This window comes from Ranitomeya variabilis, chromosome 3 (assembly GCF_051348905.1).
Source record: "Ranitomeya variabilis isolate aRanVar5 chromosome 3, aRanVar5.hap1, whole genome shotgun sequence".
Lineage (NCBI taxonomy): Eukaryota > Metazoa > Chordata > Amphibia > Anura > Dendrobatidae > Ranitomeya > Ranitomeya variabilis.
In genome coordinates, this window is record NC_135234.1 from 439,078,608 (window position 1) to 439,103,076 (window position 24,469).

The 24,469-nt window shown below is 39.7% G+C and overlaps 1 protein-coding gene across 5 annotated transcripts in view; it reads right to left on the reverse strand.

Moving 5' to 3' along the window:
- AUTS2 (activator of transcription and developmental regulator AUTS2) overlaps positions 1-24,469 on the reverse strand; it is a 1,864,151-nt gene that overhangs the window by 1,508,173 nt on the left and 331,509 nt on the right. For all 5 annotated transcript variants that reach the window (XM_077296436.1, XM_077296434.1, XM_077296433.1 and 2 more), the window contains exon 2: positions 5,560-5,787. In XM_077296436.1, coding sequence (XP_077152551.1) covers positions 5,560-5,787 — 228 coding nt within the window. The remainder of the gene's footprint in view (positions 1-5,559; positions 5,788-24,469) is intronic.

Genomic DNA, 24,469 nt, shown 5'->3' on the forward strand with positions numbered 1-24,469 from the left:
GCTGTGCTTTCACTTTCACTTTAGGGCCGGATCTCAGTCAGAGCAGGAAGCAGAGGCTGGGGGACGCGCAGGTGAGCATGTACTGTTTGTTTTTTTTACTTTTACGCTGGTAACCAGGGTAAACATCGGGTTACTAAGCGCGGCCCTGCACTTAGCAACCCGATGTTTACCCTGGTTACCAGTGTAAAACATCGCTGGTATCGTTGCTTTTGGTGTCAAACACAACGATACACGGCGATCGGACGACCAAATAAAGTTCTGGACTTTATTCAGCGACCAGCGACATCACAGCAGGATCCTGATCGCTGCTGCGTGTCAAACTAAACGATATCGCTAGCGAGGACGCTGCAACGTCACGGATCGCTAGCGATATCGTTTAGTGTGACGGTACCTTTAGTGATATAGGTCTACAGACCATACATTCTATATGAAGACATTTGTTGCATTTACTGTGAACTGTTAAAGGGTGATAAATTCAGTCTTAAAAATATGTATAAGTCACTCAAACGTAAAAAAAAATTAAGGACACATTAAATTTTATTTTACGGACAGGGGAAAAAAGTGCCTTATTTTAAAGGATTGCCCAGGAATTTCTACATGTTTGCCAAGTCAGTTCTTCTGTAGAGTGTAAACTGTTATGAACACTGGGGTCCTTTCTCTATTTCTCAATTCTGTAGCATGTAACCTCTTATGGCCAGTGGGGCCTCTCTATTCTGTAGAGTGTAAGCACTTTTGATCACTGGGGTCCTTTCTCTCTTCTGTAGAGTGTAACCTCTTAATGTCAGCAGGGTCCTCTCTCTGTCCAGTAGAACATGAGCTTGCATGGTCAGAGGGGTCCTCTCTCCTTTCCCTCATATGTATTTTTTGAGCAATCACAGGCTTACCAGCAATGAGATTTGCACAAATTTACTCTCTGAAAATAATTAAAATTTGAGAGTCCTCTTAGGTTGATACCTTTTAATGGCTAACTGAAAAGATGGTAACAAAGTACAAGCTTTTGAGATTACTCAGGTCTCTTCATCAGGCATAGAATAACACAAAATGCTATGCTTGATGAAGAGACCTGAGTAATCTCAAAAGCTTGTACTTTGTTACCATCTTTTCAGTTAGCCATTAAAAGGTATCAAGCAATAAGGATTCTCAAATTTAAATAGTTTTCTATCTTCTGGCTAACACGGTACAAAGATATATATTTCTAGCTGAAAATCACATTTTTGGGGAAGATTCGCTGCACTTCATTTGATCTTAAAATGTTTTGCTCATCTCTAATTCTCATTGACAATGCTCACCCCATGAGTCTCCAGCTCACCGGTCTCCAGCTGTACAGTAAGGAATAATGTTCAGCTCTTTGTCCACCTGAAAGCTGAGGACCATGGTTGGCTGCTGTTGTCAGGTGACTGAATATATCAGAGGTGAAAAAGATGACATGTTGCTTCAGTCATCTTAGAATGAAGGCCAATCATAAACCTCAGTAGTCAGGTTACCAAGAATGGGAGATCATCGGTTGCTGTCACACTGGAGGCCACTGGAGCCGCCTGCATTGAACCAGAGCACATGGACTGGAGCAAATGTGTATACTGTATATGATTTTATTATTTACTTTCACTCATCCCTTGCTTCTGTTAACATTATTTTTAACTTGGCCAGCACTTTAAATTTAAGAATAATTTTACATAGAATTAGATGCAATAAATATTTACAAATGTCTATATTCATATAGGTCAATAAAAATACTAAATATTTTCTCAGTGATATACTAAAGTTCATGAAAATAAGTTCTTCCAAATCTAGACAATTTAAGATCAAATCCTCTGAATACAGAACATCTTTCCTTCCCCTATTACTTCCCTGTGAAAGTTAATTTCACTAATTGCCTTTAACAGTGAATTTGAACGTATAGCTCATTTACTTTTAAGCATTTCTTTTAATAACTTCCAAATGCGGGTGTACAATGTAGTCCTTAATTATTGGCTGTTCTGCAATTTCCAGACATTTAATAAATATATTTGTTAACAGCTGAAATTAAAATGAAGGGTTGGAAAACGTTCATACTGCTAGTAAAGTATAAGCTTTAATTAGCGTACTGATGAGAGCTCGCAGATCTAAGAGGTGTCAGAGCTCTGGGTTAAGCTGATGAATACATTATACTACCTGTTCAAATGCCAGAAAGATTTGCATAAAGCGACTAAGGAGCATGTTTTATCTAAATAGTATATAATTTAGTTTTATATATTGAGTTATGCAATTAAAGCACTGCCTTAGGAAATGACTTTTCAGATTCTGGCTCGATCGTAGAACAAACTTGAGTGGCTCACAAAACAGTTCTTGCATTAGCGGCAGGAGACGTAAAATCAGACGCTTCAAACCGTAATCTCTAAAGTCTAATAATGGAGCAGATTTTCAAAGGTCTTAAACTACCCAAAAACACTTTGATATTAATGTCTTAAGAGGTTTTCCTAGAGACTTATAACTGTTGATAAGATAGTTAGATCCTGTTCCGCTGAACCAACTATTGTTATACAATACATACATAGAACGCACATACAGTACAGCTTCAACTATCTAGCTATCTGTTTAGGGAGGCTAAAAAAAATGCAGGCAGCAGTCAAGGTAATTCTGATGCCAAAAACTGATGGTTTATTAGCCCATGTGCATAGTGGAAACATTAATTATTATTATTTATTTATACAGCACCATTGATTCTGTGGTTGAGCCTTTATCAAAAATAAACCAACTACTCTTTGCATCTGAATTATCTTGAGTGCTGCCGGCATTTTTGCTTGCTTAGATAGGTAGATAGAATCTGTACTGTATGTGCACACTGTGAATGTATTGTATAACAATAGTCGATTCTGCAGAACAGGTTCTAACTCTTTTATCCACTGCTATAAGTCTCTAGGAAAACCTCTTAAGATAGCTGAATTATATATCAAAATCTATATTTTCACATTGTTAAAATTACATGACAGCATCAGAATTCACAGAATATATTAATTACCATATTTTCTGGATTATAAGAAGCACTTTTCAGCTAGTAAAAATGTGGTTTATGCGCGTTATAATGCAGAGGCATCTTCCTCTGATGAGAAGATCAGATCACTTATGCAGCAGACTTCCAGATTACAGAGAGAACTATGCAGCGGAACAGTTCTCTCTCTCGATCCAGACACTGGTCAGTCTGATCAGAAAAGGCAGATGAGAAAACTACCAGGACCAGCACATCACTAAAGCTACATACTCGTATATTGAGTAGTTGAATGGCATTTAAAGTCATGTGTCTGGAAAGAACTTCATAACATGATAATGTATACTAAAATCAATGTCTAGGCTACAGTAGAGGTGTGTGTAGCAGTATATGTTTATGTAGCAGAGCTGTGCATGTGAGTCACACTTTGTCAGGCAGGTCCTATTTCAGTGATTTCTTGATTGAGAACAGGTGTGGCAGTAATCAGCCCTGGGTGTGGCTAGGGAATTTGAACTCTGCTTCCCAAAGATGTGATAAACCACAGATAGTTTATGTTTAAGGGGGAGTGAATCACTTTTTCACACAGGGCCCTGTAGGTTTGGATTTCTTTTTCCCTTAATAATAAAGATCTTCATTTAAAAACTGCATTTGTGACTACTTGTGTTATCTTTGTCTAATATTTCAATTTGTTTGGTGATCTGAAACATTTAAGTGTGACAAACATGCAAAAGAATAGGAAATCAGTATGGGGCAAATACTTTTTCACACCACTCTATATACTGTGTGAGCTTTAAAGTTATATAACACACATGCTGCAAAGGTACCAACAGATCTATTACCTCTCTAGTCTACCCTCAGGCAGTACAATTAGTGGTACAAACCCCTCAATTAACATAGCTAGCATTGTGAGGAACATCTTTTACCAGGTGACAACTTAATGTTTCATTATAATTTTCTGACACACATGCCATCATATTAAAGCAAAAATATATTTTTTATAAAAAAAAGCGTTTGCCACTAACATGGATAAATTTGCTTTGTTCAAAGGGTAGGAACAGCATTTAATAATATTTATCTTCCTTCATTTATACACACCAGAATATTTATTTTGACCCTTGGGAGTCAATCTCATTACAAATTATCAGCAAGCCTTATTAAATACACCAGTTCTAGATATACCTAAAGGAACTAAAACAAATGTAAATGGCTGTTTTATGGCAGCCAAATTGGCCATAAATAGGAGCTATAAAACTCTTAACAGTGTTATTAGATCTTGTTAAAAAAATAAGAATGGACCATGGTGAGCAAAAGAATAACTGGCATCATCACTAACTCTCAAACTAATGCAGTTTGGAAACTGTAGATTGTCCTCCTTAATCATTATTAAACATATATAGAAAAGAACATTAACGTTTTGGTCCTATGTTGCGGATCTTCATCAGAACGTAACAGAACAAGTGCACTTGTAGGATGTGTTGTAGTAGAGTGACTGCAGTCACGTGTGTGAATGCGCAATAACACAAGTAACTGTGGTCGCTCTATTACAACACATCCTACATGTGCACCTCTTATCTATTCCAATCTGTGACATTCTGATGAAGGTCTGGAAGATAGGACCGAAACATTAACGTTCTTTTGGTTTCTGGATTTCTTTAATACATTTTTATCTCTTCTTCTGCATACTCCTGAGTAGCAAGTTTCCATATATAATTTGTACAGATTGGATCCCTACTCAGACACCATCCTTCTCACGGAGTGACGTATATGATCTTCCAATGTTAACCATTAATAAATATTTCCTCTGCTTGGAAGGGTATGGGGGATATCCTACCAATCCTTCACCTTGTCTTTCTCAATTTTGCGTATATATAAATCTACCCAGGTATCTGATCAGGTTTTACCAAGTAAGTTTCTTAATTGTTTCATTTTTCCTTAAACTGTCATCTTCTCGTATTGTGCCGAGCTATGCATACTTTATTGGATACATCTATTATCTGATCTCTGTTTGCCATTGTTATACAGACCTTCAAGATGAATCCAGAAAAAGATGAACAAACATTGTGTACAGAAATGCCGTACTATTAGCCTGCAGCAAAAATCTGAGCAGCTAACTTCAACATACGATAAAGCGTGTAACGTAAAGCCAACAGTGAAAGAACTATGGCAGATTTAGAGAATTTCACACTCCAGTAACCCTTAGGCACCTTAAGCCAAAGACATGATTTAGGAAATGAGCCCTTGACGAGCAGAGCCTTACATAAGTGTCTTAAAGTTAATAGTGTCATTCATGCAGGGAACAAGTGACCTCACCAGCCAGTCAGTAAGACTTCCTAAATTGATAGACTTAATAGAACAGGATATCAGGGGGCAACTACATAACGATACATTATGTTATATAGACAGCCGTGGCTCAGTAAGAGGCTAATAAAGCTGCACTCAGCTAATCATGAAAGGCCCTTTGTTGCCTCAGGTGAATAAACCAGGTCATAAGGTGGTGTTATCGACATGTAGTTCAGATACAGACAGCTGAAATAAGGCACATTCTTCCTGGGAAATGAAAGCCATGGAGTATTTAAAGACAAATCACAACCTACCTGCTTCTGTCTCTTCTGAAACCTTTTCTTTCCAAACTGCTGTTGGCAGAGGTTACGATCATTTTCCCTATCTGAGCAATAGTGGTGGCTGTATTTATTGTTCTTTTGTGGCTTATTGTTCTTTTGAGGTTTAAAAGACAGTCCATTGTTTATAATGTCCCTCTTCTTTTTAGTGAGAGGTGACTGCTGCTTGGCTTCGCGCACATCAGGCATCAACGTTCCTTCCTTCTGCAGAAAGAAAAAATGCAATAAAAGATGAGATTTGCTATGAAAGGTGTAGAAAATAGGTACATAATTCAAAAATATCTTTTTTGACCGCTAATCATATTCTTCCTTTATTTAATGAGGTCTAACACACCATTTCTAGATCATTTTTGCGCCTCCGAAGTCTCCTACATCAAATGTGGAAGGTTAATATTCCGTTTCCTGTATCCATACAGTAATACAGAACATCATTTATCAATAGGATATAAAACAGCTTATAGTGCAAATTGAAGATATGGATAAAAGTCATTCTTGTTTCTTTCAAGGTTCTAAATTTGAATCTTCTCTGCCTAAATGAAACCATGACAGGAACGGCCATGGAGATGCAAAATGAAGTTGTTGTAAAGATGTCCACATCAATCAGGTGACAACAGTGGAACTAAGGATGTCCACATCAATCAGGTGACAACAGTGGAACTAAGGATGTCCACATCAATCAGGTGACAACAGTGGAACTAAGGATGTCCACATTAATCTGGTGACAACAGTGGAACTAAGGATGTACATCAATTGGAATGGGGATCAGGATGAGGAGCTCGATCTACTGGGTGCATGTGTAGCATTCATAACTGTAGTTTCTGCATTAGGGTTCTAAAACTTCAAGCTACAATCTCTGACACAATTTTCCTATGGCAAGACTTTAGAATGCTACTGGAACTGTTGTCAATAGGACAGCAGAGGAATCTGATGCAATTCATGTTAGTAACATGAATTGCAAAATGTAAAATGTAACAACAGCAGTTTTTCAAATCGTTACCGTGTACTAATTAAAAAAATATTAATTACCATGTTTCTAATCCATACAACATAAGAAATGGTCAAAAATATGCAATTAATGTGTTATTTAAAAAAACAAGCTATCCCCTATCCTTATGATAGGGTCAAAAGCCCCAATCTTGTGATTGCTTGGGCTCCCAGTGGTTAGAGCCCCTGCAATCAGCCAGTTACAGTGGGGGAAAAAAAAGTATATAGTCAGCCACCAATTGTGGCAACTTCTCCCACTTAAAAAGATGACAGAAGCCTGTAATTGACATCATAGGTAGACCACAACTGTGAGAATCAAAATACCACATAACTTGTATTTTAGACATTGCCATGGATTGGAGTAATGGTAACTTAAAATGTAAATATGATTTTGGCCACCCCAGGTCAAAATTACTGTTATTGTGAACAGTTAAGCAAGTTGAAGAGTAAATGATCTCTAAACTGCCTGCAGTTAGGATTTCCTTTGTATTTAAGTAAAAAAAAAATAAAAAAAAATGTATATATATATATTAAAAATTACAAGAAGGAAAATGGGCAGGTGCAGTAGTTTGGGCACCCTTGGAGATTTGTGTGCTCAGATAACTTTGACCAAGGTTCCATTATTAGCCCGTTAGGGTTATGGCTTCTTCACATCATTGTGAGCTGTGAGGTCTTATATAGACAGGTGTGTGCCTTTCCAAATCAAGTCCTATCAGTTTAATTAAACACAGCGGGACTCCAATGAAGGAGTAGAACCATCTCAAGGAGGATCAAAAGGAAATGGACAGCATGTGACTTAAATATGAGTGTCTGAGCAAAGGCTCTGTATACTTATGACCATGTGATATTTCAGTTTTTCTTTTTTAATAAATTTGCAAAAATTTCAACATTTGTTTTTTTCCAGTCAAGATGGAATGCAGAGTGTACATTAATGAGAAAAAAATGAACTTTTTTGAATTTACCAAATGGCTGCAATAAAACAAAGAGTGAAAAATGTAAAGGGGTCTGAAAACTTTCCGCACCCACTGTACATACTGAAACTAAAGAAATGCTTATATATATATATATTCATACACAAGATCTGGTTCAATCCTTAAATGTTAAAAATGAATGACAGAAAGACCTTAGCAGCTAAATGTTTTAAAGCCAGGAATTGCTGAAACTGGTTTCCACACATTTTACAAACTTTCCTCTCTAGGGCCCTTCAGTGTCAGACCCTCTTTACGCTGACATTCCAGATAGCATTGTACACTAAACAATAACATGCTGATATACCACATGGACCTTGGTCTTCACAATCAAACAGCTAAAATGCTTAGAGCATAAATGGCTGAATGCATTAGACACTTTAGTTTCGGGCAGAAAGCAGATTTAGGAACTAAACCAAGAGGCTTGAGAAACAGGGATTGAAATAGCTTGTCAGATCAGATAAGTGGCCCTGGTGGTAACAAGTAATTTGGAGAGTGCTTTGACAAGGAAATAGTTTTTCAAAACTGATGCACACATAGGGGAAAAATGTTTTATTACTGTTCTCCACATTAATATTTAACAATACATTTATTTTTATTAATCTACAGCGACCCCAGACTAACAAAGGCACATTATAGAACAGGGGGGGGGGATGAAGCTCAGCACAAACTTCCAGTAAATAAAATTAAAAAATGTATTAAGTGAAAAACATGATTAAAAACAAAACCTGACTCTTTTCTTTTTATAGCCTTATGTAACATTAGGCTAAACAGGTGAGTCGCAATGTCCATGACTATATTAACTTGAGATCAGCACAACACAGATAGCAAGAAAGGTCAATAACATCAATTATGTCTAATGTATACTTCTATGAAAACACAACTCAGTAAGAATGATACACCACTTGAAAAGCACATTGTCCAAGTTAGGAGATTCCTTTATGCTAAGAAGCACACATTTTAAGGCCCTCAAAGATAATTGCTAAAATACACCTGATTCTGATTCTGTCTTAATCAAGTGTATTCATATTTATGGAAGCACCAATGATGCACTGTACAATATCAACATCTAATAGACATTTAGCACAAGCTCCACAGACTTTGGAAATATTGTAAAGGCCCAGAATACAGACACTGTGCCCAAGATTTCACCTTCTGTGCCTTCGGGACTTTCCTCTCCACCCTGAGACAGGATGTTTCCCCTGATCCTACATGAAACTTGATGGATCAAGGCCTTTAGATGCAAGTGGGACAATGTGAGATGCCACATGCCTCATATATTTTTATTTTTAGAGAAAACATGCTGTAGATACTTAGTAATAATCATTACTACAGTTGAGTGGATCAATCCACAGAGGATCAACTTAGAGTCACATTTCCTGAAATTTGTGGTTCCACGTGAGGTCAAACATTTTGAGAATCAATTAGCAAGGAAGGAAAAAAAAATGATAAAACTTGTTCCTCACCATTTTCTACACAACTGAAGGCTAATGATAATTTGCAAGGCCCTATAAAGCCCTTCAGCTATGAATGACATCACATGGTCTATCTCAGTTTATCAAGAGGTCTATCATACCTTGTACAGTGCTGGCCAGTACCTTGAGCACAGCTGGGAGCAGGACTGGCAGCTTGTACAGTGGGGGTGAATTCCATCTCAAGAACCATTGGGTAAGTTGAGTATACAGATCATATAAAAACAAAATATCTCTCTCACTCTCTCTCCTTATAAAAACTGAAAGTGATATACATGTATTTTCCGAGCAATTAGAAACTTTCCAGCGATGTGATTCACAGCAATTTTTTTAGACGAGATTCCAATTTATTGACAAAATTTGCAAAGCCTACTTTGAATATTAAGTAGTCCACAAATTTCTAGTTAATATGTTATGGCACGATATACACATGACATAGCGGGGGGGGGGGGGGGGGGCTACTAACCAGAAGAGGAAACGGGGATGCCTTAGTTAAAGGAGATTTCCAGTGCTCTGATCCAATGGCCACAAATTAAATCTACCTGGACCTACCTCAACTCTATTACTGATCTAATACTGCCTAAATAACATTCTACGCTACCGTACAGACAAATTAACACTTGTGTGCAGTGCCCATAAAGATCATATACATGAGTGTCTTGCTGACAATAAATAGCAGTGCCATGATAACATACAGTACACAAATATTTAGACCAAAAGGGAAGCAGAATGGTGGAAGCCCCCAAGTAGTAGAGCACCAGTCCCAATTGCTTGCTAATATGTTACAGATTCATTTCAATTGAAGCTGTCAGAAGTCTTTTGCTATGTAATCTGACAGCAGCATGATGTAGGTTTAGAGAGCTTGGACAGTTTTGATAAAATCCCTGTTTTCTCTGTTGTAGATGAAGCAGTAGTCAGAATGCTGAGCTCTGTATAACCCCTCCCCCACCACTGATTGGCAGCTTTCTGTGTACAGTGGACATTGTCAGCAATCTGCCAATCAGTGGGGACAGGGTTACACAGATAGCTGGTCTTGGATACACATCACACCTAGTCCTGCAGTCATAATCTCCTACTGAGGAAACACTGATTGCATTGAAACTACAGCAAGCAGCCAAGTTAGTGACAAATCACTGGAAACATGATCTCCTGCTGCCTTCTTATTAAAGAAGCACTTCCATCAAGTTTTTTTTATCTTTTAATATATTTCAGTCATCGTGTTATATAGCACTGTGTACTTACAATTGCTCATTTTACCTTTCTACCCAGCTAATTCTTCTCCTTTTCAATTAGGTCTATAACATAACATGATTAAAGACTGACCAGCTGAATTCTTCTAAGAACTATATAGAAACAGAATCAATTTTCCCTGTATGAGTCATGAATTACTGCAAAAGTCCCTAGTAGGGGAGGAGGGGGCAGTCAGGAGGTGAGAAGAGGAATGATAACTGCAGGAACAAGAGACTTCCTGTTTCTACATAGAGCAGAGAAAAGAGAAGAATTGACTAGGTAGAAAGGCAAAATGAGCAATTGTAAGCACACAGTGCTATATATTATGTTGACTGCAATGTATTAATAGGACAAAAATTTTGATAGAAGTTCTTCTCTAAATAGCAAAAAACTGGTGACAAATTCACTTTTAAAGCCACCAGTAATTTTGTTCCAGTAACGTCTTCCAAACATAGAAGCATGTGTCACGGTACTAACACATAGCAAGAAACACATTCTAAATCATCCATCAATTTTTCTAATTTCATTGACAAGCCAGAAATATTACTTATATTAATCTCATTACAAAAACCCAGATCACAAAGACATCAGCCCCTTACAGAATGGCATTGCTTATTCATCCCCGACTCCCACATAAATAGGTTTGGCTTGGGAGCGCACTATCTGTGCATGCCGTAAATAATTAAATGTTGACGTCTAGGTTGATTCCCATATTTTCTATTGTGCCGCGACGCGCATGTAATCTGTTTTCCTTTTAAAGCTCTAAATAAGCTAATGTGCACAAGGATACTTAATGTTTTGTTCTCTCGGAGTGAAGCATCGAGCTGTCTAGAGGGCTACGGTTAATGGTTACATTTATTTAACAGCATGTACTCATTCCAAAAATAAAATCAATAAGGACATGATAAGGGAACAATAAGAGGATTGCAGACAAGATTTATCACAAAATTACACAGAATTAAATCTACCCTAATACCATCTGAAACACTGTCAATATTGCTTCACTTTCCTTTCTACATCTGTAGTCTGCAAGAAAATGGGATGCTGACTTACAGATAAAGATCAGAAGGCAACAGAATTGGCAGATGGGGAACAAATCAGATTATTTTTCTCACTCCTTATTTTTGTATTGTGTTGTTAAAATGTAGCATGTTAGAAAACATAAAAAAAATATGAAACAGTGTAAAGCGGAGTACTATTCTGCTGTGGAATCCAATAGGCACACTGAAAGGGATTTTTAGGTTCCGGTTTCGGGTACTGTTTAATTTGTTTTAAGTCATTTTATGATTCAAGCCTCTGTTCTTTAATAAATTCCTACAATGGCAGTATGAAACGGCTTTTGGTTGAAAGATAACGGGAACATTACTGCATGGTATTTTATTACTGCGGTAGGCTCCCCCTAGTGGTGACTCCAGAATATTAGAATTTTATCATATGTTCAAGAAAAATTTGGAGCTCTTCCACAGCAAAATTTAAATGCTGATGAAGTGTGAACATTCACTAGCGGCAAACTATGGTCAGATATTCAATTGACATGCATAATTGAAAAGGCAATTTCTTATTTCTGAACCTTTGTAATCATTCCTAGATCTGAATTCTCATCATTATTATCACTAATACCATTGTCGCGATTAGATGATGATGATGATGATTATTATATTTTATTATTATTTTAATGAATGTAGAAGAGACATATATAAATTTATTGTCATCTTGATCAATGTCTATTTTAAATAGATTCTGTAATATATTAAAGAGTTTATCCGGAACTATTTTTTTTTCACTATGTGCCTAAGCTCCTACAGGCAGGTAGTTGCTTATTACTTACCTGTTGTGCCTGGTATCAATCTTTGCTGGCTCAAAGCAATCACAGACAACTCCTGATGGCAATTTGGTAACTTCTGCTGATGTTGACAGAGCAGTGGCTTCTTTTCTGCTCTGCTCTGTTGGCCTGGAGTTACCGCCAATGTCATACTGACTGACAGCCAACTCCCCACTGCCTAACTGCAGTAAGATGGCTGTCAATCAGCATGACATTGGCAGTGCAGCTCCATCGACAGAGCAACCGCGAAAAGGATGACCTGCAGTATTGATGCTAAGATACCTACAGGAGCGATCAGTGACCAATCTGTGCCTGCAGTGGGTAGAAGAGTTAGATAGTTAGCAACTCCCTTCCTGTTAGTTTTCAGGCCCATAGGAAAAAGAAAGTGCTAGATGATCCATTTAAATATACAACACAAGATACTAATAGAGTACACAGTGGAAAAATATTACACATTATGTAGCGCATCGGTAGCACACTATACAGTGATGAGGCAGTGACCCAGCAAAGTTCCAAACAAAAGTCTCTTTAATGCATTTTTTTCACAGCATTAATGTCCAACTCACAGCATTAATGTCCAACTCACAGCAATACACAGTACACAACATCATCATCGCAGCCGGGAACCATATCCTCAAGTTTGCAGTCAATAAACACGCCAGTCCACCTCCAAGACTAGTTGCTGTGGGAGCCAGGCATCTCAGCTCCCGTGGCTGTTTGGCTCCACTTGCCTGTGTTGCCTCACACAGGTGGAGCTCTGCAGAGCCGACTGCTCTGCACTCTAGAAAACACCAGACTGAAACTGACTCTGACCCTGACACACCCAAACCCTTTACTGCAGGGTTTTTAACCAAAGAACATGTGGCTTCTGTCCACATTGAAAAACAGGCCAGGAAAGAAACAGACTGCCACACTACCATCCTGTAGTCCATTTAAAAACAGCAGCCCAGTCCGGCAGGTTTTCTCAAATCTACCCTGGACAAATAGCTTGTTTAAGAATATCCCTTATTCACTTTTATTCTGCATTGCAATCACAGCTACACCTGTGACTGCAATGCACTCTCATTGCCTCAATACACCTCCGTGCACTTCCTGTTGGGAACACAAGCGATCCTCACATGTGACATCAGTCACTGCCTCACAATTGTTAAAAATTGCCAAGGAATAGTGCATACAGTAGAAAAGTTACTATAAAAGAAAATAAAATGTAGCTACATTATGGTACTACATACCTGATATGACTCCATTAATATAATTAGTCAACACAAAGTAAAACATTGTGATTAGTGTTGAGCGATACCTTCCGATACTTGAAAGTATCGGTATCAGATAGTATCGTCCGATACCCGAAAAATATCGGATATCGCCGATACCGATACCCGATACCAATACAAGTCAATGGGACTCAAGTATCGGAAGGTATCCTGGATGGTTCCCAGGGTCTGAAGGAAAGGAAACTCTCCTTCAGGCCCTGGGATCCATATTCATGTAAAAAATAAAGAATTAAAATAAAAAATATGGATCTACTCACCCGTCCGGTGGCCCCTGGACGTTACCGATTGTAACCGGCAGCCTCCGTTCCTAAGAGTGAGCAGTTTAGGACCTTCAATGACGTCGCGGCTTGTGATTGATCACGTGCCGCTCATGTGACCGCTCACGCGACCAATCACAGGCCGCAACGTCATCGCAGGCCCTAAACTCCTCAATGAGGAGTTTAGGACCTGCGATGACGTAGCGGCTTGTGATTGGTCGCGTGAGCGGTCACATGAGCGGCACGCGACCAATCACAAGCCGCGATGTCATCGAGGGTCCTAAACTCCTCATTCTTAGGAACGGAGGCTGCCGGTTACAATCGGTAAGGTCCAGGGGCCACCGGACGGGTGAGTATATCCATATTTTTTATTTTAATTCTTTATTTTTTACATCAATATGGATCCCAGGGCCTGAAGGAGAGTCTCCTCTCCTCCAGACCCTGGGAACCATACACTGGGAACTTCCGATTCTGATTTCCGATACCACAAAAGTATCGGAACTCGGTATCGGAATTCCGATACCGCAAGTATCGGCCGATACCCGATACTTGCGGTATCGGAATGCTCAACACTAATTGTGATACATTCCAAACTCAGCTTTGGTTAGCATAATAACAAAAAATAAAGAATAGCACAAAAAGTAAATAAAACTCACACATTGTGTATGATGATCGAGGAAAAAATATATATAATGGGCTTTTGTACAAAATGTAAATATATTATGAATTTAGTGTATATTGACACTCGCCCCTCCACACTGCCAATCAATGCCTATTGCTTCTCTTTGCTTTTCTGTTGGGTTCTGTGCCTCTACCATAAGCCAATATACATGTTCTACAATCATTTTCAAGTAGGCTTAAGTAAGCAGGAATGGATTGAAGTGTGACATACAAACCCCTTTTATAGATATGTGACTCTAACAATCCAGTTTATTTATTTTTTTATACTTTGTGCACCTGAGGGTATAAAACACATTTTATCCGTCACACAGATAATCTCTGCTCGCTGTTTACTTGCTGTAGGGGAAGAAAAGGCTTAAAAGAAATCCATGCTACGAGACTATTGAAAGTCCCGGCTGTAGCTGAAATTCCTTTGGTTTCTTTTATTTACATTGTATCAATGTGGCATCCACATGGCACAAAGAGAATCAACATTTCCTCGTAAATGGATGCCCTCTATGTTCTCTTGTCTTTGATCTAAATCCAATATGGCATCTGTTTTGTGAGGAGAGGGTGCAATGGGTTAGAAATGATCAGTGGCACTGGCCAAGGATAAGAGGTTTACAATGCCCTGTTGTATAGCACTTAAAATCCTTGTCTTGATAGGGTAGCACGTAATGGCATGACTTGTGACGTGTGCAGGGGCATAAAACTATTAAATGCTTATGACATGAACATGAGAATGGCAGATGGGGAAGATTGGTATTAAACAGATGCTTGCAATTGAGAGCTGTATACTGCTGCGGGCATCCACCGGGGACTGCTATTTTTCCAATTTCTTTGTACCATGCCACATGTGGTAAATAAGCCAAAATTTCTGCTTGGAATAAGAAATCAGTCAGCTGTTTCCTTTTAAATATTCTTTGCATCATGTGGAGTTCAATGATCCATTTTAAAGAGATTTTACTACTTTGAAGAAACATATATGTGCTAAGAGTCATGGAAAAAAAACCATTGCTTATGCAATTATTATTATTATTTATTGTTATAGCGCCATTTATTCCATGGCGCTTTACATGTGAGGAGGGGTATACATAATAAAAACAAGTACAATAATCTTAAACAATACAAGTCATAACTGGTACAGGAGGAGAGAGGACCCTGCCCACGAAGGCTCACAATCTACAAGGGATGGGTGAGAATACAGTAGGTGAGGATAGAGCTGGTCATGCAGTGGTTTGGTCGATCAGTGGTTACTGCAGGTTGTAGGCTTGTCGGAAGAGGTGGGTCTTCAGGTTCTTTTTGAAGATTTCAATGGTAGGCGAGAGTCTGATGTGTTGTGGTAGAGGGTTCCAGAGTAGGGGTGATATGCGAGAGAAATCTTGTATACGATTGTGGGAAGAGGAGATAAGAGGGGAGTAGAGAAGGAGATCTTGTGAGGATCAGAGGTTGAGTGTAGGTAAGTACCGGGAGACGAGGTCACAGATGTATGGAGGAGACAGGTTGTGGATGGCTTTGTACGTCATGGATAGGGTTTTGTACTGGAGTCTCTGGGCAATGGGGAGCCAGTGAAGGGATTGACAGAGGGGAGAGGCCGGGGAATAGGGGGGGACAGGTGGATTAGTCGGGCAGCAGAGTTTAGAATAGATTGGAGGGGTGCGAGAGTGTTCGAGGGGAGGCCACAGAGCAGGAGGTTGCAGTAGTCAAGGCGAGAGATGATGAGGGCATGGACTAGGGTTTCTGCAGATTCTTGGTTGAGGAATGAACGGATTCGTGAAATATTTTTGAGTTGAAGTCGGCATTAAGTGGAAAAGGCTTGGATATGTGGTTTGAAGGAGAGATCAGCATCAAGGATTACCCCGAGGCAGCGAGCTTGTGGAACTGGGGAGAGTGGGCAACCATTTACTGTAATGGTTTGGTTCGTTGGGGGGGTCACGTGAGATGGGGAAAGATGATGAATTCTGTTTTGTCCATGTTAAGTTTCAGAAATCTAGCGGAGAAGAAGGATGAAATAGTGGACAGACATTGAGAGATTCTGGTTAGTAGGGAGGTGATATCTGGTCCAGAGATGTAGATCTGTGTGTCATCAGCATAGAGGTGATACTGAAAGCCATGAGATTCTATGCAATGTGATTATTCTCGGTTTGTGTCCCCATGATAGCATTTTCGGCTACGCTACTTAGGGTTCGTATAAACAAGCACGATCCAACCGCTGATCAGCAAACTTCAACTAATCAGCAGTCATTTGAATGAGTGTTTACACAGGTTGGCGAAAGCAAGTAGTGTGCCACAAGCAATCTATACTAGATTATATACTATACTAGATCACTCAGTGCAGATAGGCTGCCATTGTTCTCAGCACTGCGAGTCCCATTGAGAACAATCATCATTTGCAGTACAAAAATGATAATTTCACCCAATGAATTAGCGTTTACTCATTTATCGGGTGATCAGCAAGATAATAAAGAAGCAATCGCTTATAACAACGCTCGTTGACAGTTATCTTGCAGTGTAAATGCCCTGTAATGGGGTTGTCCCATGAACAAAGTGCATTTTAATTATTAGATGCTAGAATAAAAATAATTTAGGCAATTGGATGTGTTGAAAAAATGTCTTCCTGCCAGGAAATAATCTTATAAATGTGTCCATGTGTAATGGATGTGTCTGAACATGCAAGAACATGGTCAGATATACCACAGCTCCTGGGCAGGTGAGGAAGCAAAAAGGAATACAGAAAAAAAAATGTTAAGAAACATTCCTTCCCATATAATGTATAATGCATATAAAGCACAATTTAAAAAGGATTTAAATAATAATTTAAGTAATATATTCAGCTGATGGTATAATCTCAAAAATTGTATGCATAAGCGTGAAGGATTAAAATATAACTTTTACTGGATACTCTAAAAACAATCACAACAAAGAGCAAGGTGCATAACGTAGACAGACATACAAACAAATGTGGATTGCGCTATGAATCCCTTAATGCTTCTATTGCTTCTATTGTATACCGCTCAGATTACCAGATAGGGTTAACACTAGTGTTGAGCATTCCGATACTGCAAATATCGGGTATCGGCCGATATTCGCTGTATCGGAATTCCGATACCGAGTTCCAATATTTTTGTGATATCGGAAATCGGAATCGGAAGTTCCTATAAGTTCCCAGGCGTGTGCGGTGCATATGGTTCCCAGGGTCTGGAGGAGAGGAGACTCTCCTTCAGGCCCTGGGATCCATATTCATGTAAAAAATAAAGAATAAAAATAAAAAATATGGATATACTCACCCCTCCGACAGACCCTGGACCTCAGCGGTGCAACCGGCAGCCTCCGTTCCTAAGAATGCAGTGAGTGTAGGACCTGCGATGACATCGCGGCTTGTGATTGGTCGCGTAAGCGGTCACATGAGCGGTCATGTGACCAATCACAAGCCGCGATGTCATCGAAGGTCCTTCACTCTGCATTCTTAGGAACGGAGACAGACGCTTGCAGCGGTGACAGCCAGGGCTCGTCCGAGGGTGAGTATATCCATATTTTTTATTTTTATTCTTTATTTTTTACATGAATATGGATCCCAGGGCCTGAAGGAGAGTTTCCTCTCCTTCAGACCCTGGGAACCATCCAGGATCACTTCCGATATTTGTGTCCCATTGACTTGTATTGGTATCGGGTATAGGTATCGGCGATATCCTATATTTTTTGGATATCGGCCAATCCAATCCGATACCGATACTTTCAAATATCGGAAGGTATCGCTCAACACTAGTTAACACATCTAGCGCAATATCCACTGAAGTTTCACACACCTCACATTCTAGGTATGAAAGAACACTTTCCAAGACACCTAGTGGGTATGGTTACTTCTAAGCAACGGATTTGGGTCAGAAGTCCATTGCTTAGAAGTAACCATACCCACTAGGTGTCTTGGAAAGTGTTCTTTCATACCTAGAATGTGAGGTGTGTGGAACTTCAGTGGATATTGCGCTAGATGTGTAAACCCTATCTGGTAATCTGAGCGGTAATAGTAATAATATACAATAGAAGCAATAGAAGCATTAAGGGATTCATTGTGCAATATATCCATTAGAAACCTAGAGTCTATTCACTATGCAGTAATTGGTTTCTAGTAAGGATTCATAGCGCAATCCACATTTGTTTGCATGCCTGTTTACGTTATGCACCTTGCACTTTGTTGTGATTAATAATTTAAGTAAGCCAAAATTAAAGTTTTTGTTATTTTTATTAGGTATTTGTTAATTTTTTAACCAACAAATTGGAAATTTCATTGTAATTTATTGATGAAGTAATAACTGCCAAAAATAAGATAAAAGAGGGAGTCAGGTACACCCTGTATTAGACATAAAGGAGGGCCTCATATGCATTATGTTCAAATTGTCATGGATTGGTACTCCTAGACTCATAAAGGCTATGCACTAAGTGCAAAGCCTGCCAAAAGTTACAAGCAGGGTCATCCATGCACCCTTAAAGGCATGAACTTAAGTGTCTCATTATAATATTGAGATCAAAGTTTAGTTGTGGTACTCCTATACTCATAAAAGCTCTGCACACAGTACAAAGCCAGAAAAAAATTATAAGCAGGGTCATCCATACACACTTGAAGGCACCAAAAATTAAGAAAGTTTAGTTGTAGCACTTTTACACTAATAAAGGCTTTGCACACAGTATAAAGCCAGAAAAAAATTATAAGGAGGGTCATCCAGTTATCCATAGACCCTAGAAGGCAACAACTTGTGGGCCTCATTCAAATATTTTGAAAGTGTAGTTGATGTACTCCTACACTCATAAAGGAAAAAGTGATAAGGAGGGTAATATAGCAATCCTCTTCAGGTTTCCACTTCTCCTTAGTGAGGAGGCTGGCTGGACTGCCTCCACCTTCTTCCTGGAACCCGATTTCCCCCGGCTTTGGGTAGCGCTGGAGCCCCCAACATATAGAAATGGGTGACAGCCCCTTGTGTCACCTGCACCATTGCCTGCTCAAGCAGGAATGGCAGCCCCGTCTCAAGGAGCCTCTCCCAGGCCTTTTGAATTCATCCTGCTCCCTTCCTTCTTGTATCAAAAACACTGCATACCAGCAAAAAAAACACATGTGGTTTTTTCCTGAAGAAGTTATATACTTCGAAACGCGTTGAAATACACCACAACTTACTCACCATACTGGCATATACATCTCCATTCTGTCGGCAGCAGAATATTGTCCACTAACTTCCTTTACAGTCTGATGGTCACTTGCTGACCCGTGGATCCACTGCAGCTGATTTTCTACATTGTATGTGCTTTAAACAGGTTGAACAGGTAAGTTTAATCTGAGTGCTTAACTAACTGCATTTCTCGGATAAGACCCTATTTGCCCTGATCTCTCCTACAGTTTTTTGGTTATATAACACTGTAATGTAACACAAAGGCTACAAAGCATGTAATACTCTATGGATGACTAACTGAATCCAGAAAAATTCTTGAATGCTTTTTTGCAGTGTTATATACCACCAAAATGTAACACAAAGCACACAATACTCTATGGATGACAATATAGTCTAGAGGCTGCATTCTGCCACTTTCCCTGCCCCTTCATCTGTCCCTAGGCTAAATACACAATCTATCTGATATAAACAGCAAATCACAAGATTAGCCCTTAGAAAGACTGTTAGCATCAACACTAGTATCCACACTAGAGGACTCTGATTAGTTACACTGTTCACACAAGCCTGGATGACTGCTCTCCCTTCAATTGGAACTGTCCTTGAGCTGTGCAATGGTGACAGTGAGCCGAACGTGGTTGCACCTGTCCTTTGATAACCTCTGATGAGGTAATGCGGCCAACCAATCACAGTAATGCCACTATTAAGATAGATTCAGTATTAGAATGACTGGCACTCAATGCCCATATGTTTATTGTCTGTGTAACAGGTGCCAAACATGCAGGGCAGGGATTCAAGCTTCAAATCTGAGCACTATCCAATGCTTATCGAGTGCTGAGCACATCCGAGGACCCAGATACTCGAGTGAAATCCGAGTGTCACCGAGTATGTGTTTAAAAATATTTAATTTGAGGCATTTTACTCTAATTGACTAGACAGTTTTCACCTTCTGTCAAGATGAAAATACACCGGCATAACATATTCATGGATCAGCATAATAGATTACTTAAAAGATACACACATCTCCAGATACCAGAGAGTCTCATTGTCAATGAAGCCGCACATAACTTGGAGATGAATGTATTTTATTAGCAAGCCAAAGATTAAGTATCTGTCATTCTCAGACATTTCATATAAAGTGAAAAAGACACTACAACATCATTATTGAAACTGTTAAATGGCATTGACATCATTTGATATCTGAGTCTAATTCAAATGCGCAATGTAAATACTTAATATCTGATTATTTCACACGTTCATTCATGCTAATCACATCAACTAATGTCTGATTATTGCTTTGTTTCCATTACCAAATTTTGCAGACTATAAGACACACCATTTCCCCCCTAAATTGGGAGGAAAACAGGGGTGTGTCTTATAGTACGAATGTTGCTTACCGGGGGGAGGCTGTGGTGGAGCGGGATCACAGGAGGCTTGGTCGCCGCTGCAGAAAAACAGCAGAGAAGGGTTGGGTGATGCTGCTTGCCCTGGGCTAGATGGAGGGGGTGTCACAGTGGTGGACTTCCCAGACGGGAGCAATGTTCCTGCTCTACACATTGCTCTCCTGGTGGTGGGTTTCAGGAAAATGGCCACCAGAGGTGGCGCATGCGCAGATTGAGATCTCATCCATCATTGAGCATCCAGAGCAGACAATTTTGTTGGTTATAGACAACCATTTAATGGGCGTTCCTTCAGTCTTCCATGTCAGATGATATCTGGGAGAAAAGGATCCAGCATATGGAATTACAAAGCCAGATTCTTTTGATTTCAGGGGACATAAAGGTGTCAGGCAGAAGCTCTTGTATGTTCATGAAAACACATGAACAGTTGGTTAACACCTATGTCATGTCTATGGCCAGCTGTAGAATTGTTTCTATGGTCTAGCCTATGACAAATCTGTCGGTAATGAATCACCCATCTCCATTTATTGTCTTTACAAAACCATCTCTTGAGACCTTTTACCATTGCCACTTGAAAAATATTCTTCTTGATCATTACAGCAACATTCAGACTTGAGAAAGAAGGATCAACATTATTAAAAAGCCTTCGTTATAAGGCATTATATTTGCTTCATCTCAGTCTATTAAAGAAGTGATAAGTATATTGCAAGTATGCAAAGGTCACAATAACACCTCTAAAGGCATCTATTATGCCTGTAAATGCATTTTTACTTTTTAAAATCAGTCTCATGCATACAAGTATGCATAAAACTAATTGCTGACCAGAAGTTCAGAGCAGAGGAATGGAGTTGTATGTGAGCGTTTTGCTCAGTGTAGAGCTACGTGTCTCACCGAAAAGTAGGGGAGAGTGAGAAGGACTATTTACAAGTTGGCATGCTTAATACTGGGAGTCCTGCGTCCTCATAGATTTAATAACAGCAGTACTAAAGAGCCGGTAACCCATGGAGGATGTTCTGGGATACAAATAAAGAACAAGACCAGCACATCCAAGCTAGTGTGAACAGGCGCCAACCAAAAAAACATATAAGTTGAAAAACGATAAAGGTTGCACCATTATTTACCAAGAATGATTACTCTTGAACATTGAAAATGCATTACTGCCATAGAAAATAGGAAAAAAGGGCTATATAATGTACACATTAAATATTTATCTGCAAAATAAATGACGTGGCAATTGGGCTTACAAACATTGGCCAATTTATGCGTGAAGTACCTTCCTTTTTTCATAGCAATTTTTGCAGACAAATATTTCATGTGTACATTATATAGCACTTTTTTTCCTATTTTCTATGGCAGTAATTACGGTTGAGCGACTTTTATTTTTATAGGATCGGGTCAGGTTTTATGAAACCCGACTTTCTCAAAAGTCGGGTCGAGTGAAATCGGCCGATCCTATAAAAAAGTCGGGGTCGGGGTCGGCTGAAACACGAAACCCAATGCAGTGCAATGGGATACTATGGTTCCCGGGGTCTGAAGGAGAGGAAACTCTCCTTCAGGCCCTGGGATCCATATTAATGTGTAAAATAAAGAATCAAAATAAAAAATATTGATATACTCACCCTCGGACGCGCCCTGGTACTAACCGGCAGCCTTCCTTCCTAAGAATGAGTGCGTGAATGACCTGCGGTGATGTCGCGGCTTGTGATTGGTCGCGTGAGTGGTCACATGAGCGGTCACGCGACCAATCACAAGCCGCGACATCATCTATGGCCCTTCACGCGCTCATTCTTAGGAAGGAAGGCTGCCGGAAAGAAGCAGGGCGCGTTCGAGGGTGAGTATATTCCTATTAGGTATATACTCACCCTCGGACGTGCCCGGCTTCTTTCCGGCAGCCTTCCTTCCTAAGAATGAGCGCATGAAGGGCCTTAGATGACGTCGCGGCTTGTGATTGGTCGCGTGACCGCCCATGTGACCGCTCACGCGACCAATCACAAGCCGCGACGTCACCGCAGGTCATTCACGCGCTCATTCTTAGGAAGGAAGGCTGCCGGTTAGTACCAGGGCGCGTCCGAGGGTGAGTATATCAATATTTTTTATTTTGATTCTTTATTTTACACTTAAATATGGATTCCGATACTGATTCCTGATATCGAAAAAATATCGGAACTCGGTATCGGAATTCCGATACCAGATTCAGAAGATCGCCGACCTCATGGCCGACCCCACACAGGGGTCGGGTCGGGTTTCATGAAACCTGACTTTGCCAAAAGTCGGCGACTTCTGAAAATGGCCGACCCGTTTCGCTCAACCCTAGCAGTAATGCATTTTCAATGTTCTAGAGTAATCATTCTTGGATGTGCTGGAATGTCATGTTATGCATATGTAATACATATCCTATATCAAAGACCTCTTTCAGATGTCTGTTTTTCATGTACGTGTTGTGTTTTTCATGAATAGAACATGTACCCATTATAATCTACGGGCCTGTTCACATGTCTGTGTATTTTTGTGGACCATGACACTTGTCCATTTATTATCCAAACCACAAATCAAAATGCCGTATTCACACATCTGTGCATCTCATCTGGGCAAGGACAGTGGTTCACAAAACAGCCATCAATCTCTTGACTTCAGCAACCTCATATATGCCTTCTTGCTGTCAGGTTCAGGTCAAGAGACATGTGGCCGCTCTGTGAATCGCAGTCCATGCCAACACATTGACCACACATATATGTAAATATGGGATTACCCAGACACGTGTATGGGATTGTGAAAGTCACTGCCAGCACAAGAATACCATCAGTGCGCTGTCAGTGATTAACACTGTAATGAATAGAAGTCTTGCAATACATGTATTTTTTCATATGTAAAAATCACTGATGACCCGCTTCTAGTAGAAACTGAAACAATGATGACACACCGATGATAAAAACTGACATACTGACCAATGACTAAAGAAAATCAGATCCAAAACACTGATGAACAACAGTCCATGTTTTTATGTATGAATTAGGACTAATGGTTCATTTATTTTTCCTAGTAATGAGCACCAATGAGTTGTACACTAGTGGATAGGTGCAATTTACCAACCTCTAAAGAGAAATTATGGGAACAGAATGATCAACAGCACAATTTCTGTTTACACAGGCTGACGAGTTATAGACATTAATTATTAGAGATGAGAGGATCAATTTGGATGACTTTGGTCCATAGGTCAGGGTAACAGTCTTGCTAATGTCTTACCTTCCAGTATCTTCAGCTCACCTTTTGAGTAGCCAGACTGGTGTGAGGTCATCATTATGTCATGATGCACAGATGACGTTGCACCAGCCCAGCTAATCAAAGGTTGCACAGGGGTTCTCAGAAGGTAAGAGATTTGTCCAGCGGTCAGTGACTACTGACATGGCCAATAAACAAGAGCCTTGCAAATCAATCTGTCCATAACTAATTGTAACCTATCTATAGGATTAGTGATAACTTGCCGATCAGTAGGTGTCCACTGGGACAAGCAACAAGCAGCAAAACATTGAACTTTTATCCCCATTACAAAATGAAGTGGAAAGTCAGATGCCTGACCAACGTCCTACTTATTCTCAGTGGGGCTGTCAGAAAAAGCTGAGCACATCGCTCGATAGCCACAAAGGGATGGAATGATGCAGAGGT